The 19,287-nt window shown below is 28.5% G+C and overlaps 1 protein-coding gene across 1 annotated transcript; it reads right to left on the bottom strand.

Moving 5' to 3' along the window:
- Nucleotides 1-849: 849 nt before the first annotated feature.
- LOC135926981 (putative uncharacterized protein DDB_G0282133) lies at nucleotides 850-18,298 on the bottom strand. The gene is made up of 13 exons (XM_065462914.1): nucleotides 17,763-18,298; nucleotides 17,322-17,402; nucleotides 16,373-16,438; nucleotides 13,958-14,126; nucleotides 13,644-13,800; nucleotides 9,117-9,414; nucleotides 8,246-8,550; nucleotides 7,578-7,669; nucleotides 5,088-5,862; nucleotides 4,749-4,864; nucleotides 2,519-3,243; nucleotides 2,359-2,438; nucleotides 850-1,264 (listed from the first exon to the last, which is right to left on the bottom strand). The coding sequence occupies exons 3-13, from the start codon at nucleotides 16,430-16,432 to the stop codon at nucleotides 850-852; spliced, it is 3,192 nt and encodes a 1,063-aa protein (XP_065318986.1). The 5' UTR covers nucleotides 16,433-16,438; nucleotides 17,322-17,402; nucleotides 17,763-18,298.
- Nucleotides 18,299-19,287: the final 989 nt, after the last annotated feature.

Raw genomic sequence — 19,287 nt, 5'->3', positions numbered from 1 at the left:
CGGCTATAAACGGTTAACCCAAGATTTTAGCCAAAAAAATTAAGCAAGCCTGGATATTTTGCTCATAGATGGCAAATAGGTTTGGACATCTATTAGCGAAATCTCGAGGCTTACGTAATATTATTTCGATTAAATTCTTAATTTAAAATCGACGAAATCGAGCCGTTTTAAACAACATTAGATTCAATTGATTTAAAAAAAATTGACTCCTGTTTTATCTTGCAGGGTAGGGGGTAAGAAAATAGAATTTTATAGTTTTAAAATATTCGAACAAAAATTATATATATTTTCCAAATATCCCTTATATAAGCCCTTATCCAAATTTATACCCCCCTCCAACAACCTATAAAATGTCAATTCAACTAAAATTCGACCTAATTATATTTATAAAACTAAGAAAAACATAGTATAAATAATATAAATCTAAAACTAATTTTTTAAAAAAATCTGATTTTAGATAACAAATTTACCAATCTTAAAATTCTTGAAAATTAGAGGGAAAGAGATGATGAACCTATTAATTCAGATAAGATAATTTAATTTTTCCATTTTTTTCATATTTAATATAATTTTTTTATTATATATAAAAACATTAAATTTACAATTACTAATTGGTATAATAAAACGAATTCCCTGATGGTTTATAATTGATACAAAAAAATTTTTAAAATTGATTTATAAACGACAAATTTCACGCCTTTTATAATTTATAATAATCAAAAATATTTATATAATAAAACTTTGGCCTTTTATAAAAAAAATTGATTAAAACATAAAATTATATGTTATAGATGGCGTTAATAACATCGTTTATTATTTTACTTAACTATGATAAAAAGAATTTTCTTTTTAAATATCCAAGGAAGTTTTACTGAAAAATGTTACGTATCTCGTATTGTCAAATTTCTCATTTTTAGTGTCATTATTTGCCTCATTTACATTTTTGTACAAATAGTTGCCCTTCAGAATCATCTCTTTATTAAGGTTAACATTTTTATTAATAACGGAATCTACATGGATGGAAGAATAGTGTTGATATTCAGTAATAGGTAAATTATTGTTTTCATCATCCTGAGGAAGATTGTTAAAAGTTTCGCAATTTTCTATTACTTGGTTCACCTCTTCAGCTTGATTATCTAAAAAATCAAAGGCTTCTCTTATTCGCAATGTGCTATTTTCTACCTGTTCATGAATTTTAGGAAGATTTAGGGAATTGGTTAGGTTGTTATTCTTAAATTTTTGAGAGTGGATTTCAGGAACTTCCCTTTATTTAATACATAATTAAAAACAAATTTTAATTATTTCAAATATTTTCTTAAATATAATGTAAAAAGAATAAATTACTAATAATTGTTTTAGTAGAATATGATTTAATATCATATCATATAGGTTTAGCAAAATTACCCCCCCCCCCCATCCCTCACTCTCCATAAATTTTTTGCAGGGTCTTAGACTTGTTTTACCGGCTTTTATCATGGATGCATTTCCCATTTACATAATATTAATTTTTTTATGGAAAATAAAGTGTCAAGTTTTTCAATTGAAATGCACAGTATTTTAGAATTATTTTTACAGTTTTTAATTAAAAGGCGCGGTTTTTTTTCTAAAAAGTATTTTACTTTTCCAATTTGATAAGTTAATATTATAGTTTAGTAAGCTTTTAAGGGTCAGTAGGTATAATTTTTTCTGAAACCTACTTTCCTTAAGGATGTATTTTAGTAAAGAGGGCAGGGTAAAAATTTAGACATGTATAGGTTAGAGTTAACATTTATCACAAATATGGGAAATACTAAAATGGGTTAATTTTGATTTTAAAAAAATATGAAATTTAAGAATCAATTAATTTTAAAACTAAGAAACTAATCATTTCGCATTTTTATTATTCTACTGCTGGTACTGCATATATAAATAACCTTTTTTTAAATCCTATAAAGTTAGTGTTATAAAAATTTAATAAGTTGCTAACTTAATACCTATTAAATCCCTGCAAGAATCTATGCGTATTCAACAGATTTTGGCGATGGTCTGGCAGAACATTCTCAAACTCGGTCGAATTCGGAAGTTGAATAAAAAAAATTCTTATCGGATTCAGATCTTTAGGAAAAAATTCCCGGATCGGATCGGTCCGAGAAACATTTTTTATTTTTTTCTCGGATTGGATGGGACCTAAAAAAATAGTCATGCAGGACTCTTTACTTATCATTTCAAAATTAATTATTATTGTATTCATTTATGAGGGAGAGATAGCTGGGAGTATGGAGGGGTGGGGAGTGTAAAGGGTATCCTTTATTAGTTGCTTAAAATATTATTTACGGAAATTTTGGTTATGTCTATGTGTGATATATGTATTTTTAAAACTGGTTATAGGCAAGCTTATTTGAGATGTTAGCCTTTGATGAATGCATATTGTACATACTAGACACGAGTCCTTTCATTTCCTATTTTATTTAACATTAAAATATTAGATTTAACGTTTATTTAAATTTAATTATAATAGTATAATATTTTTTTTTTTTACTTTTGTATCCAGCCCGGAAATGTGTTCTGTTATCTCACTATTAGGGCTTTCCACGTTGATTACCGATTTACAAATATTATCTCCACTATTTGATTTAACATCTATATCTTCAGGGTTTCGATGGTTTAGGTAAAACGGATAGGTGGTAGCGAAAGATGATAAGATATTATCTAATTTGTCGCACGAATAAGAAATAATGGGAAAATTTTCGTTCAATATCATGGGAGACGATAATGGGGAATTGGTGTTAGGGTTACCGTAAACGCATTTTTTGCTATCTTGTACCGCGTCGGTCTGAACACATGAATGGGTAACGTTAACGCTTTTAATCAGTGTTTTCGTGAGTTTATTTTTAGTAGGGGTTACGCCTTCATCGAGCCCGTTGCCTATGACAGTGTTATTATTACATTGGTGGTTACTGTTAGAGTATTGATATAGGTTACTACCATTGTTATAATTATTATTAACATTTTGTATATTGCAATCGAGTCTATTAAGGCGATTTTGATAGCTGTGAATGATTCTGTGATAATCTTTCAAGCTATCCGGTAAATTATTGTCGGCCAGAAATTTTGATAGTTGAGAATTATACAAATTTTGACTTTCTACTAGACCATCTAAGCTCTCTAATCTATCATGACGGTGATTCGAAAGTAATGTTCTCTGAGCATCTTCTATATTTTTGCAATTATTGTCATCGTCGAATGAATGACACATCAAATGGGCTTTTATTTATTAAATTAAATTTCTTAAGTGATGAGTGAGACAATTTAGATATAAAGTAAATTCAAAATATATTTCAAACCAAAATCTCAACTTCCTCGCCTCATCTTATGATAAATACTTGCTAAAAGTACGTTAGATAGCACCAGGAACTACTAACGGGAAGGGGGGGGGGAGTTGTATGACGCGAAATCATTATTGAAATCGAAGGGGGGGGGTGGAGGGCAAGGAAATTAAGGATAGCTTTGTGCTAAATTTTATTAAAGGTTAATTGGCTGGGAGAGGGGAAGAGAGGTAGAGGTCTGCATTGGGCGGGGTTTCGGCCCGCCCGCCCCCCACGCCCGCCCTTCTAAGTGGGCGGGCGGATGGGTGGGTAAAAAATTTTTTCGAGAATGGGCAGGCGGGCGGATTAGAAAAAAATTGAAACTATGTGTGGGCTGGGCGGGCGGGTTATGAAATTTAAACAATGGGCGGGCGGGTTAAGGAAATTAAAAAATTTTGTTCAAAAACAAACTAAAAAAAATAATTGTTTAAATGATCTATAACAATATTTCTTTTCTTATTGTACCAATCGTTTTTTTTTAAGTGAATAACATTTAACTAACTATATTATGTAATAAACACAACAATAAAACTTTTTTCTTAGAATAAATAAACATTTTTGTCTATTAAAAATTTCCTTTTATGGGAATGTGATAAAACTTTCTAGTGCTTCTTCCGAACGCGGATTTAGCATTGAAAAGATTTTTAGAACAAAAAAGAACGTGTTTGAATCCAGAAAATGTCAATTCATTATTATTTTTGCATTATAATTAGATATAATATTAATTTTATATTTATATTTTTCATAAATATTCAATTTGATCAAATAAATTGTCCATAATTTACATTGATTATTTTAATACTTATATTAATTTCCTAAATTATAAACTTTTAAAGGTGTAATGCTGAAATATTTTTATTAGATGCTTAAAAAAATGAAAGAATGACCATAATTAAATTTTATAAGCGGGCTTGGGTTAAATTTTTTTTATAAATAATGGAAGGCGGGTAAAAAATTTTAGACTAATGGGCGGGCGGGCGGGTAAGGAATTTTAGACAAATGGGTGGGGCGGGTGGGTATATATTTTTTGAAAACTATGGGTGGGCTGGGCAGGCGGGTTAAATTTTTTTTAAAACATTGGATGGGCGGGCTTTTGGTCAAAAAAACGCCCAATGCAGACCTCTAAGGAGGGGTATAAGTCCCTGTTTAGCATTATGATTCTGTAAAACAATCCTATTTCTTTTTCAAAAGGCCAAAAAATTTCTTCATTTATTTGTTATTTTACTAATTTTAGTTGCAAGTCAATAATCTTATTCAAAATTAGAAATTCCTTGCTACAAAAATTAAAAGCGTATTCGTATAAAAACATATTTTTTTATTTTATTAAAGAATTTATAAAATTGGTTGTAAAATTTCGATAAAAAAGAATTATATTTATAAAACAGCTGGTTTTTTTTCTAATACCGTTTTGAATAATTTTTGGATGCATTTTGGATTCCAAGGTCTGATTAGATTTTTCGATATTAGGTGTAATAGGATATGCGTCATCTTGTAAATTAAAGTCCAAGCTATAATTTGATCTACAGGAATATATTATTATAAACAAACAGCGTCAAAGTCAATTATTATTATTATATTAAAAAATATTTGTAAATACATTTTGTCTAAAATTGACTTCAACAAGATATTTTTTTTAAATTATTCACTTTTCTAAAATTGATTTTGCTTCTGCTACTAAAAGTTACCAAACTTATCTGCACCATTTTATAATTAAATTTCAATGAAAATACAATTATTTATCACCTTTGAGATCCATATCCCGAGGATTGCTGTTTACTTTCTCGTTCTATAGAAGAATTATTGATATTACAAATATTACTAACGTTATCAGAGTTAACATTGTGCGAGTTAATTATACTATTATTTCTGTCATGAATCACATTTCTTTCGTTGGCTGCATTGATAGTAGTTTCCTTGTTCCTTTCCTTAATCGACTCACAAAATATCGGCATTCTTCTAACGGCTGTTAAGTCGTTTAGGGATCTAGAGTTCTTGAAAAGTCTTCTATCCATCATTTTGCCACACTGATCTCTTCCCATACTGGATTCGTAAAATGTGGCCTCAATAGTATTTTGATTATGATGCCTACAATACTGGCAGCTGCAGTTGGTTAATACTGCGGTTTCAACGTTATTACTCGGTAAGTAATGATTTAATGTGCATCTGAGTTGATTAGAACTAACATGACCGTTACTCCTCAGAGAGTTCATACCAATCGGTGGTATATTTTTTAATAATGCATCATTATCGCCGAAATTCGTAGACGGTCTATTATTACTATTTCTATTATCGTAAGATAGGGGATGAAAGGTGCAATGCATCGGGGAATAGAGATGGTGTCTAGGGCTTGACAAAGGAGCTGGCAAAGTGTGACTTTCGAAATACGCCTCATTAACTCCTCTATGATAATCTGGGGACGCAGCCATCTGACTAATCACGTCATCTCGATTTTTTATTAATTGAAGTCGTTCATTTATATCCGTATAAAGAGAATAGTCTTGAAATCTGGCGGGAGATTCTGTAAGAATTATAATTATGTAATATAATTCTTGAAATCAAATGTAAAGAAATATATGCCAAAAAATAATTTTCAAGTCATTATTTTAAATTTCAATATCAGTTCATTCATTTCATAAACGGTGAATGATATTTTAGATTGGTTTAGGGGGATACCCAACTTGGACATTGCAAGTAATAATCGCTCAAATTTATTTTTCTTTCCAGCCCTGAGCCCGAGGAATTTTTCACCATGTCTATTAAATATAAGTGGGTCCTATACTCCAGATTTCCCATTTATATTGCCTTTGGGTCTCAAATTGTTGAGTTTTAATCTTTTCAAAAATTATTTTTAAATTCGGATTCATTCTATAAACAATTTTATTAATATATATATCTGAGGCTTTTTAAATTGAATAGATCTTAGATAAAACAAATGAAAATATTTCAGATTAATATTCTAGATTTTATTTTGGTTAAATGTAAAATATAATATGTATTTTATTTAACCTAGTTACAATAAAAATCACAGAAAATTGTTAATTTCGGAAATAGAAACTAAACAGGGCTTTGAAAATTTCAGGGGGCTCAAAAAAATTTTTTAAAATTATTTTCAGAATCAACACTTTTTTTAAAGCTAACATTAACTAAAATTAACCTTTTTTTCTGGCTAACATTATCTTAGATTACCTTCTTCTTTTAAGCTAACATACAAAAAATTCTTAATTTTGAGGGTGCTCTTTATATTTTTCAGGGGGGTCGAACCCCTGCGCCCCCTTCTCTCAGTGCTGAAATTATTTAAAAGTGAAATGTGTTAGATGAAAAATGGCATGTGATTCTGATTGATACTTCTATGAAACTATTGAGGCTATTTATAATATTTAATTTTCGAGGATTAGATCGGGCTTCGGAGCCTGAGCCCGAGAAAATAAGTCGTCAATGTCCGAGCTTACCGCGCAAGACTCTAGCTTGGGTTCAGTAAGATCATGAGTATTCAGGGGCACAGTCCTGGTAGTATATATAAGAAGTCGGCAAAGCCCAGCATGCTTCAGGCCGTTGAGATTTTGCACAAGTTGTTCGGCCCGACCAAAAAAATTTGCCAGGCCCGGTACGCTATAGTTGTAAAAAAATTAGAATACTCGGTCCAATCTATTATCATTTTTATTTACCTGGTATAGCCGGTAAAAATTCGCGAAAAGTCAGGCCCGGTCCGTTAAAGTTTTAGGAAAGTCCGCTCCGGCCTGTTAAATTTTTTAAATAATTTCCCGGCCATCACATTTCTAATGTAAATTATCTAATATATTTCCTCTAGGGCTATCTATTTCTACAACAATCGTTTTATAATCAATTATATCTTTATCTGTATTGTGCATTTGTAATTGAATCATAAATAAATTGTTTAATTTTTTGAGAATACCATATTATTTATAGATTTAGTATTTTAGTTAGACTGCTCTTAAATAAATAAATACCCATATTGTATTTTTTTCAAATAGTGTTAATGGCCTATTAAAATTTTACGAAAAATCAGAGATTTGCGAGGACCTGCCTGATATTTTATGTATAAATTATCTACCCACTCTTTAATTTATGAACGCATTTCCCGGCCCGTTAAACGGCGTGTTTCAATTTTCTTTTAATTTTCCCGCACCGGCTTGGGTTGCAGAAGTTTATATAATATTTAATATAATATATCTATATTTATATTTATATATTAAAAAGAACTTCTTTTTTTACTTTGAGAATAAATTTCGGAGTATTGTTTACGCATTTTCAGATTTAGATAAAATTTGTGATGCATTTCGCATAGCTTGAGTAAATATCGACCCCTTATATTTCCGAAGTTTAAAATTAGAATTACAATTAAGATATAATTGTGAACAATCTACAAAATTATTGTATAAACAAACAAACCAACAAAATAAAACGAAACATCTATAACAGAGAGACAGACCACCATTATCAATAATCGATAGTTTGATAAATTCCTTATGATTTTCAATAATCGATAGTTTGATAAATTTCTTATGATTTATTTTTTTACACTTTAAACTGAAATTGACAGGGTAGGTATAATCTACCAACCTATGAAATTTTTGATCTGGTTTTTCGGCCTGACGCAGCCAGTAAATGATTTTGCACAAGTAGGGTTCAGCTCGCTGACCAGACTGACCCGCACTATAAATTATTTAAATTTTCTCAAAAAAAAACAACAACTCATATTTACTAAAATCCCTGTGGACATTGAACAAATTCCGTTGACTTAATGACCTGCGTCTTTGAGCAATTATTTAATGCCCATGAGCACTAAATTTCATTTCATTGTTTAATAAACTGACTCTTTAGATCAAAATTACAAAACTATTAAAATAATTTTTTTTTTAAATATATAATAATTCGATTACTTTTTGCAATTTTCTGTATAGAACTCCTCTCGATTGAGTAATTTACTTTGCGAGATACTGGAATTTTTGTTGACGAAAAACTTTTTCTGTATTCTGAACCTGTTTTGATCGAATGATATTTTATCGACGTTAGCCCAGGGCACCGAGGCAATGGGTGTCCTAAATTCTGCCATGTCAACGTCAAAATCTTCGATAATGATTATACCGTTAGAGCTGATGCCCATATGAACAGGCATGAACGTTTTATGGCGGCATTTAAACACTTTGTAAAAATGAATCCCGTATTCTCTTAATGTTTGGGCTTCCTATGATTAAAAAGCCAAAAAAAATTTAGGACATAATTAATTGAAATGTCCCTTACCCTGCATTTATAGTAAACGCGCTATCTTCAAGCGTTGTGTTATTTAACGCAGTACAGCTGATTCAGTTTTAAAAACTAATTTAAGATAAAGCTAAAATAAGGATAATTATTTTATATAATATTTAAGAAAAATTATATACCTTTTTATCGAATTCGCTATTATTTTTATAATCTATCGCATATATTTTATCAGCGCATCGCAACATGTTTTTCAAATTTTATCATAAATATTTATAAATATATCTATTTATTAGTTTAATTTTTAATAACATAACGCGTTTACTATAAATGCGGATTTAGGTACAAAATAGTGAAAATGATTTTAATTTGTGACCAGCCGAAAAATTTGTTCTCAAATCTCCATAATTATATTTACCAAGGCTAGAGAGGCTCAAGACGGCGCTCTTTAAATAAATAAATATCAAAAGGCAAATATCTAACTTAAGGATTCTTTATATAGACTTTAAAACAGATCTTATAAAAAAAAACAATAAGGACATAACAAATTACCCTTAGAAAGCTGATTTCGGCCTGATCTCTAGATAACCCTTTTAATTTGCGATGACCGTCAACCAATTTATCCTTCAATGCTTTAATGCCATACTTGTTTATAGTTCTCCGAGGAACGTAATGTTCTACTATGAAATAAGCCGAGGTTGGACCGAAATTTAAGGCTTCAAAATCCCCAAATTCTGACTGAAGAGCGAAAGATGCCAGTGAAAATATTTCGTCGTCTGAACAAACTAACCTTTGTTCTAGCACATCTTTTCTCACTTGTAGATAATGTTGGTGTAATGCCTTAGGATCCCTTTTACAATAATTTAAATTTTGTGAAGAAGATTATAATTATTATATATGTAAAAATAATTTTATTGCGCATATTTTTCGGATACTGTAAGAATAAAGGGCCTATCCAACCCCCTCCTCCCCCTTCCTCAAATAAATGGCTAAAATTCTTTGCACTAATCAAGATGGATGCTGCAGATATAAGTTATATACATACGCTTAAAAGTTCTAATGTCTTTTCTTATAATATTTAGCAAGTCTTCAGTGACGTAGTCAGAATTCATTTAAGGAAGGGGGGTTAGGAACTTGGGGGGGGGGGGGTGAATGGCATCGATTCCCATTTGCCAGACCATCGGCAGTTTGCTATTTAATATGTAATTTCTTTATATCATCTCCGTTAAGAGCTAATTTTAAGATTTATGCCAATGTTTCATGCTTTGTTAGTGACTATAAATGCTTTAAATAGCATAAAGGAAAAAAAAATATTCACATCAAAATTTTAGACAACCTTGCCATTAAAAAAATCTACTGATATTTTTCCAATGATATCTATTATCTTCAAAAATCTAAAACATCGCATTACATCGAAAACCTAAAATACAAATGTTACCTTAGACAAAAAATAGCAATTATTACATACCAATATGAATTTAATAGTAATTATTTTTCAACATATAACTATATATTAATCAGTTAGCTTAGTTAATTTTTCTTGGCTTTATAAGAGTAGATATGTCTAACAGAGGTATCAATCGATAGCTAATCAAAAGATCTATCCAACTCTTCCCCTTAATGGGTGAGGCTAGGCCTTACGGGCCAGTTTTCTACCAACACAAAATGTAGATATGGGTATTAAATAAAAGCTAATGAAAATATTTTTTGACTTAAACAATAATATTTACTTTTAGTGTTCAGATTATCTTGGTCTGGGGGTGGGGGGGGGGGGAGGGTAGTAATAAAAATTTGATATGAGTATCAAATAGAAGCTAATTAAAATATCTTTTGACTGAAATGATAGTATTAACTAAAAATGGGTTGAACTTGGTCCAGACGGGAGGGGGGGGTTAAAAATAGAAAATTGATATTAGTATCAAATTAAAACATATTTTGTTTTGAATATGTTGTTAAATATTACTTTAAGTGGTGGGGTTTAGATCTTGGGGGTCAGAAATTTGTATTGTTAAATGGCTCGATTTAAAAACGGCTAACCCAATATTTCAGTTAAAAAATAAGACACCTCGATATTTCATTAATAGATGTCAAATCATTTCTATTATAAGCAAAATCTCCATGCCCTAATATTCTTGGCTAGATTGGGTTAGCCGTTTTAAAAATCGAGCCTTTTAACAGCATAATTTTTATCAACACAAATATAATGTTAGATATCACTTTAAATGGTCGGGTGTATTGGGGGAGGATAGAATATTTTTATAAACATAAAATAATAATATGGGTATCAAATAAAAGCTAATCAAAATATTTTTTGACTGAAATAATAATATTTACTCTTAGGGTTCATAGGTTAAACTTGGTCTGGGGGTGGAGGTTAAAAATTTGATATGGGGTATCAAATAGAAGCTAATTAAAATATCTTTTGACTAAACATACACTCTTGGTCTTGATGCGTTAGATTAGGTCCAATAGAGGGGGGGGGGATTAAATAATAATAATTCAATATGAGTATCAAATAAAAGGTAATTAAAATATTTTTTGACAATAATGTTTTTTATCACCTTAAGTGGGAGGGCCTAGAGCTAGACCTTAGGAGATCAGAATTTGTAAAAAAAAATTCCATAATATATAAATTGAATATGGGTATCAAATATTTGAAAAGTTGGTTATTTAAATATATAAATATATATTCTGATATTTATACTACATATTACCCAGGCGCGGCGCGTACGCAAGAATTTGGTCTGGGGGGGGGGGGGGGATAATGAAATTTTTTAAGAAATATTGTTATTTAAAAATATTAAGCATAAATTTATTAGGACTAATAACTTTTCTAATACACAATTTTAAATTAATGTGAATTACAAAAAAATTATATATACTATAAACCGGCATTGTAAAACTATAAAATAAATGTGAATTATAAAATATAAAGTGAATATAACCACGATATGAATCACTTAAATGACCCAAAATTGAAATTTGAATTTTTTGAGCCTTTAAAATTTATAAATAAAGTATAAAAAATTTAAATGTTGGAAATATAAATTAATACACAAAAAGTTTCTTAGGATTAATTGTATTTTGTATGTTTTGAGCTAATTTTTCAATTATCTGTCCTTGCTTGGCGTTAAATGCCTATGAATATTCAAAAGATCCAAATCATTCAATCTACTTTCAGAGGTTGTATTTCATAGGTATGTTTTTCAGAGACTTGCAGGCCCGGCCCCCGGACCGGACCGTATTTTAATTTTTTAAACATAACCGGGCTGGGCCTAAAAATTTTTTTTAAAAAGATATCCGGGCCGAGCTGCATATTTTAAAACCAAATATTTGAAATCGCCATTATTAGTTAGCTATAAAAATCAAAAATAAATATAATTTATTTTAAAAAAATACTGGCCGGGCCTAAAAATTTAAAAAAAAAAAAATCCGGGCCGAAAAAATTTTTAAAAAAAAATCCGGGCCGTGCCCTGCAAATGGTACCTCTGCAGGGCTCTGTTATTCTTCTTAAAATAGAGAATGTTCTCTCATTAGTTTACTAATGGGAAGAGTTGCCAATATATATAGCCATTTAAATACATTGGGAATATAATCTAAATGTGTTTGAAATAATACAAAGCATCCATAGCATTTTTTGAGACTGTATCAACCATGGTTAATCTTTTAATCATAGTTATTCAGCTAATAAGGCATCATAAGATACTTTAAAATCTTCATGACAAAAATCTAACAAATATTTTTTTTTCTATCACCATCTGAAAAAGGTTGGAAAGGCTTTTGTGGAAGTAATATCTGCGGATTCATGATGAATTAAAAACCATTCATTTATTTGTGTTATAAATGTATCTAAGAGAGGGGACATTTGTTTTATAATACTCTTATACAGATCCTATATTAATGTTTTGACGATGGGGACAAATATTAAACACCTATAGCTCTGCTTTTGACTCAACAATAACATATAAAATATGTTCTTCATCAACATTAGCTCTAATTTTCTTGAGTTCTAATAAAATGCTCTCCGCTATTCTCATCTTAATCAAGTCAATGTCATGTTTTTGAAAAATATTACATAAAGTAGTTGTATAATTAAATAATACATTCTAATGAGAAAAAAAATTTGGAATAAGTATTGAATCCAATAATTTTCTTGCTTCTGAGGAAATATTTCTTTCAAGCCATTGTGATATTTCAGTAATAGCATTAATAATCGGCTCTTCTAACTCCATAAAAGCTGTTATGCTTGATGGCAGAGACTCGATCACGCTGGACAAGCTTACAATTTCTTTCTCCCTGTTGGAGGAGTTTCAGAGATAATTATTATTTGACTAGAAATTTAGATAAATAATACGCCACTAAAATTTGAAAATAATAGGCAAATTATGCCAAGGAAAACTTGAAATCGAAATTAAAACTGATAAAATAACTTAGTAGATGAATGTGATAAATAAATGTAATTAAATATATATATATGAGATAGGAATAAATATTAACAAATATAAATTAACAATAATATTTTTGAAAAATATAATCCGGCATCTGCATTTTTTGGCTTTGGAGGGGGGGGGGGGGATTTGTCCCCCTGATCTTCCCCCGCTGCGTACGCGCCTGATATTACCCATATCATAATTTATAATAAAAATGGTCAGTCAAGATTAGTTATGTGTCCAAAAAATTGTCTTTCACCAAAAATTTCAGATAGATTGTATTAAAGCATAAATAGTTGGAGTTGGCTCACACAATATTAAATAAATTTGTTTAAAAACAATCTTTTGTACACTTATTATAAACCCTCCAAAACAAAGGTAAATTTCTGATTCAAACCTCATAAGATCATCATCAAACAAAAGGGAAATTTCTGATTTCCCATCATACTTACGGGCTATATAAGCTACTTTATTTGTATAATTTTGTAATCCGTTAGTAGATACTAAACAGGAAATTTTTTTATATTAGAAAAATAAATGAATCTAGTACATTACCAATGTATCATTTTTTAGGTTCTAAATACCCTTATAAAGACTTTTTTTTAAAAAAATGGGACATTTATATAAAAAATATTTGTTTGTTGTTTACGTTATTATGTTAATGTCGTCAGTGTAAAATTTTATCCTGAGAAAAAGGTTGAAAGTCAGCGGTATATGAATATGGTGCTTGTCTTTGTCCGCTTTCCACGCTGGGGGAGATATTTTGCTCAATTTTTCTTCGGGCTCCAAAAATATGTGTTCAGAATCTGTTAATATAAAAAATTAACTATAAGAAAAAAGACAAAAAATACAGTAATTCAAAACATTTTTGATAGAAATATAAACCCATCAGACCTCTCTTTAGAATGAATAAATACTAGAATATTATATTATGTTTATAATACATTTTTTATTCATGTAAACCTTTTATATACGATAGGCTAAAGTATTCTCTTTCCACTATATTCATATACTCCATGACCAGGTTTAACAGATCTTTTATCGCTGTATTAAGCTGACAAGATATTTCCAAGGCTTGTCCATTTAGAAGGATAATTAAAACTTTTTTGACTTCCGCATTCCTATTTTTGGGCTTTTAAATTTTATAAAAATTTTTAAATATTAAAAACAAAAAATTGTTTAATTACTATATACTCGTATTATAGTTATATATTATGCTAAATGTGCATAACAGTACACCCCCCCCCCTCCCCTAAGCCAATGACAATTTATTTCCCCTATATCAAATAAAAATTAGCGAAAGAAAGAAATCACAATTATCAAAACCTAAAATATTAACAACCTTCTCCTATCTTCTCTTCAATTTCAATGAAAATCTTTTTCATATCTTGACCCCCCCCCTTCCCCAAACCCTCCCTGTGGTAGAAGTCCTTGGTATTTAACTGATTAATACTTTAGTCAATGGGTGTGTTGCCACTTGCCAGTATATATAAGTTAAATTTACTTAAAAGTTCCTGACCAGATTGTCTGAAATGTCTAGATAGACACTATTTTACCTGTATACTAGAATACATTTTTATGGCATAATCAAATCTTCAAATTTAAAAACGAACAAAGATCGTGCTATTTGCCAATTTTAGATATTTAGCACGTTTTAAATTTTTTTCTTATAATCTGATTTTACCGGAAATGTAAAGAAATAAAGAAGCAGAGGTCTAAATATTGGTCTCGACCCGAATTTGAAATGTTTTTTTTTCTCATTTTTATGCCCTGCCTGATTTTTTTTTCTATCATTTTACGGCCCGGCCCGGAATTTAAAATTTCACTTATTTTGGATAATTTGGGCTGTATTATGCAAATTGTTCCAAAGGGAAATTGAAATATAAGTAGGAAATGCACATTAACAGTTCCATTATATGATTTTCAAAATAATTAAATTAATTAATATATAATTATTTTGAGTCCGGCCTGGATTCTTAAAATCGCAACATTTATCGACCCGTTCCGGACGGGGTTCCGGGCCGGCATGTCTTAATAAAAATGCAAGATGAGTGTATCCTCTAAAGTTTTAATATATAAAATCATGATTTTTTTTGCATAGTTTACAACATTATACAATAGTGTATTGTTATAATATTGATTGAAGGACTTAAAAAATCACCAAAATAATATGAAAATTATAAAAAAAAAAAAATTAAGTTGTTTAAAAAAATCAATGTTCTATTTAATATTATAATTAACAAAAAGTTGAAATTATAACAAAATGAGGGGGGGGGGTGTAGCCACTTATAAAATTTAGGAACATTGTTTAAGAAAGAATAATAAAACATATAAATGTGAATAAGCTACTATTTGTTCCTTTCCTTTAGAATTTAAACTAATTAAACTAAAATAAAAATTCCACTTAAATGAATCAATATTTACTTTTATATATATTTTATGTAAATTTTGATTTTTTTTTTAAAATAAACCTATAATTAAATATTGTTAAAAAGGTTTAAACTTAAAGTAAATATAAAAAAAAAATACAATATATAAAAAGTATTATAATTTTATTTTTTTAAAAAAGGAGAAAAGGAGGAAAAGGAAACGAAATGGGAGAAGAAAAAGAAAGAAAAGTATGAGTTAAAAAAAATAAAAAGTTTAATAAAAAATGTTACCCATCATGATTAAATAATTGTCAACCAAATAAATCATAAAACTGTTCCTTATAGTAATTACCATCGACAAATAAGACTACGAACTTTGATAGGTCACATTTTAAGGGTTTTTACACAGAATATAAAATGTTTAGATAAATAATGTTCGTAATGTATTTTTTTTTAACTAATACAATAATAATAGTAAGATAGATAGATATGTAGCATATGGATATTTAATTAATATCAATTACCTACTTTCCCTTATTCCTATAATAATTATCAATTAAAAATTTAGCTCCAGAATAGTAAAAAAATGAATCATGACTTTACTCATTAATATAATTATTTTTTATTATAATAATAAATATTATATAAGTATAACTAAAAAACAACAGAGCAACAGCAAATATAAATTTTAATATAAATCTTCTTGTTACACATATATTCATAGATTATAAATAAAATTGCTACTTTTAGTTTTTTCCTCTTCCCGATTTAAAATGAGTAATAAGGCTAATATAAATTATGAAATCTATTTCTTATTTTACTTTTTTTAGTTATAATGTGATGTGATTGATTATTGGGAATCATATAATATTTCAATTCAACATAATAGTCGAATATAAGGATGGATTAAAAAATAATTAATGTTAAATAACGGTTTCAATATAGAATTAAAATGAAAGTTAACTAGTTTTACTGAATTTTTTATTGCATATATTTGAAAAAAACTAACTTTGTGGGGGAAGCATATGTAGTCTTCTATATTTCCGCTGCCATTCTTGAGCCTATTCATGTTGTACTAGGGAGTATATTAATAATTTAAATCAGCAATTTATATTTAATAAATAATTAATTATAATATACACATAAAATTAGATTTTAATATAAAATGTTAATTATATCTATAAAATTAATTATTCATGAATTTGAATTGACAAGTTAATCTAATTCAAATTCCATTTTTGCCTTAATGAATGATAATGTTGAGAAATTTTTATTTCACCTTAGTATAACTGGGTTTTTTTAAAAATAAAGTAAAAATGATTTTGCTTTGTACTTTCAAAACTGATTATAAATGAAAATTTGTGAATGAATGGTCAGCGTAATATAAAAATCAAGCGGATTTACTGAATTAAAATATGTTGCTTTTCTATTTGACTTAAAAATATAGCTAGTGACTTATACTAATTTAGTATAGTTATAATTTTTTTTTAAATATTAAAGACGTAATAAAAAAAAATTAAAACATTATCTATTTACATTCTTTGTTGAATAAAAGCGTGGATTAAACTTAAGTAATAGCCCTAATATAATTTTATATCTTTAAATCAATTTATGATGAAGCAAAAATAGTCTCCTCTGATCATTCGGAAGACTTTAGGGAGAGTCCTATCGTTTCTTTAACTCTAACAAGCACTCCATCCTCTCACCTTTAAAGACATTTCGGTATTTAAAAAAATAAACAAAACCAGACAGAGACCAAGGGACTCGATGACGATCACTACAATCAATGATGTGTAAGTAGAAAATAATTTATAGAATCTAAACTTATAATTCTAATTAGGTACATGTGAAATATTTAAAAAACGGTAATCAATAGACATTTTTTTTTAAAAAATTCTTTTGAAAAACGTACACCCATAATGATAATTAAAAAGTGAAAAGGTAAAATTAATCCTTACCTCATTGAAATCGGATTCGAATAGGGTTAAATAGATTGGTTTTTGAACGCTTTTCAATATGAACTCGGGCCCGATTGAATCCTTAAACATGGTGTCAAAATTAAAAATTAAAAAATCGATATTAAAAGATCGACTTTAGGTTTAAAATATAGTAAAAAAATTTTGTCCCCGCATAATTGTTATATTTTTTTTTGCGATTCTATAACTCAATTTAATAATGACAATTTCATGGTTAAACTAAAAAAATATTCCAAAAAAAAACCTAAAATGTTTTTATTAAAATATAAATATAACTTAAACTCAGAGAAAAAAATTAACAAATAAAATCATACAATATTTCACCCTTCAATTAAGATTTATTGATATGTCGAAAAGGGTTATGATGAATGGAGATCTAAATTAAAAGAGGAGTAAAAAAAATAGAAGAAGAAAAGTTTATACTTGATAATTTAGGGATTGTTTAAAATCCAGAATGGCGGTTCTCGAAGTTCGGGGCAGTAACAAATTATTGTCGACAACTAATGAATTATCGGATAAAGACGCTTTGGAGGAGGAAATATTGGTCAAAGAATTTTTATATCGACTTGTGGATGCTGTAGTAATTGGAACAGAACAAAGATAGCCTTTTATTCGGGGCGCATTATCGGGCGTTAGGTATTGAACACATTTCGAATCACGCAAAGGAATTCCGTTATCGGTATTTGATACGTATTTCAGCGAATTATTAGTTAAATTATTTGAATTATCCTGTTTGTTTATTTTGAAAAGATATTCATTGTAATCGAATTGTTGGTCATCCACTCCGTCTGAGACAGATCGCAAATGAATCGCGTGGTTCTTTAAATGATGATTCTGCGGGTGGTGACTTGTTGCGGAACGAGAATGATCAATAAAATTTTCGGATTCGATAAATTTTTTACTAGTAATTAATGCGTCGGAAGGTTCTACGATATGTGTCCCCTTAAAATAAAAGGAATCATTTTTCGAATTAAAGTAATAATATGAAAATCAAAACTTAAATATTTATATCGTGAAATAAAAATTAGATCACTTCTTCTTATATTGCTATTATTTTTTTTTTAAAATAATTTTCTTTTTTTTAAAATTCTATCTTTTCAGTAGTATGTATGATAATCATAATTTTATTTTGTGTGTTTTGATGTTTCGCACCAAAATTAAAGAAATATAAAATATCGTATTACTTTTTGCGGAGATGAGATGTGTGTTAATATTTTTTATATATTTAATTTAATTTTTTTTGTTAAAAGTAAAAGTTTTTTTTTCTTCCAAGTTATTAGATAGATCGAATTTACTTTATCATTATTGGCGAAGGTTGATGAATCAGGTGCGGAAAAAGAATCTAATCGAAGGAAATCGAAGCTGTTATCATCTAAGTTATTATTATTCAAGAGCTTTAAGTTAATTTCGGATCTAGAGCACAGGGTAAAAGATAAAACAAAAATTTTAAATTAAAATTTTTCAAAAAATAATTTTTCTTTTTATTTAAATAAAAACTATGCAATTTTATTCCCCTTTTACCATTTATTTAAATAATAATGATTGAAATACATAAATATAATGTTCAATTATGTGTGAGATAAAATATTAATATAATCATGATTATTGAAAATGGTTTGTGATTTTGACATTTAAAAAAAAAATTTAAAAATAAATATTTTATTATATATTTATAAAAATAAGAAGTTTCAAATTGTAGAATAAAAGTCTAAACCTAAGTACTAAATACTTTTTTTTGCTAATGATATGTACAAAAAACAAATTAATTGTTCCAATTCACACAGTAGTGAATTTTATTCAATAGATTTTGTTATTAAATTATAAAATTACTATTTTCAGGATGAACCCAATAAAGGGTTGTTATAGGCAACCTAATTGGAGGGACTTGGTTAAGTCCATACATACTTATAGTATAAAATGCAATAAATTGAATTAATTGAAAGGGAGC

Source organism: Gordionus sp. m RMFG-2023, chromosome 3 (genome assembly GCF_954871325.1).
Source record: "Gordionus sp. m RMFG-2023 chromosome 3, tfGorSpeb1-WG-v2, whole genome shotgun sequence".
In the NCBI taxonomy this organism is placed as follows: Eukaryota; Metazoa; Nematomorpha; class Gordioida; order Chordodea; family Parachordodidae; genus Gordionus; species Gordionus sp. m RMFG-2023.
Note: the sequence above shows the minus strand (reverse complement) of the source record. Positions and strands in the feature narration are given on the sequence as shown.

Coding starts and splice junctions, on each gene's coding strand:
- LOC135926981 (XM_065462914.1), bottom strand. CDS start 16,432: ATGAATAGGCTCAAGAATGGCAGCGGAAATATAGAAGACTACATATGC. Junction 9,415..13,643: donor GACGACATTAACATAATAAC/GTAAACAACAAA, acceptor TTATTGTAAAAG/GGATCCTAAGGCATTACACC. Junction 7,670..8,245: donor TATACAGAAAATTGCAAAAA/GTAATCGAATTA, acceptor CGGAAATATAAG/GGGTCGATATTTACTCAAGC.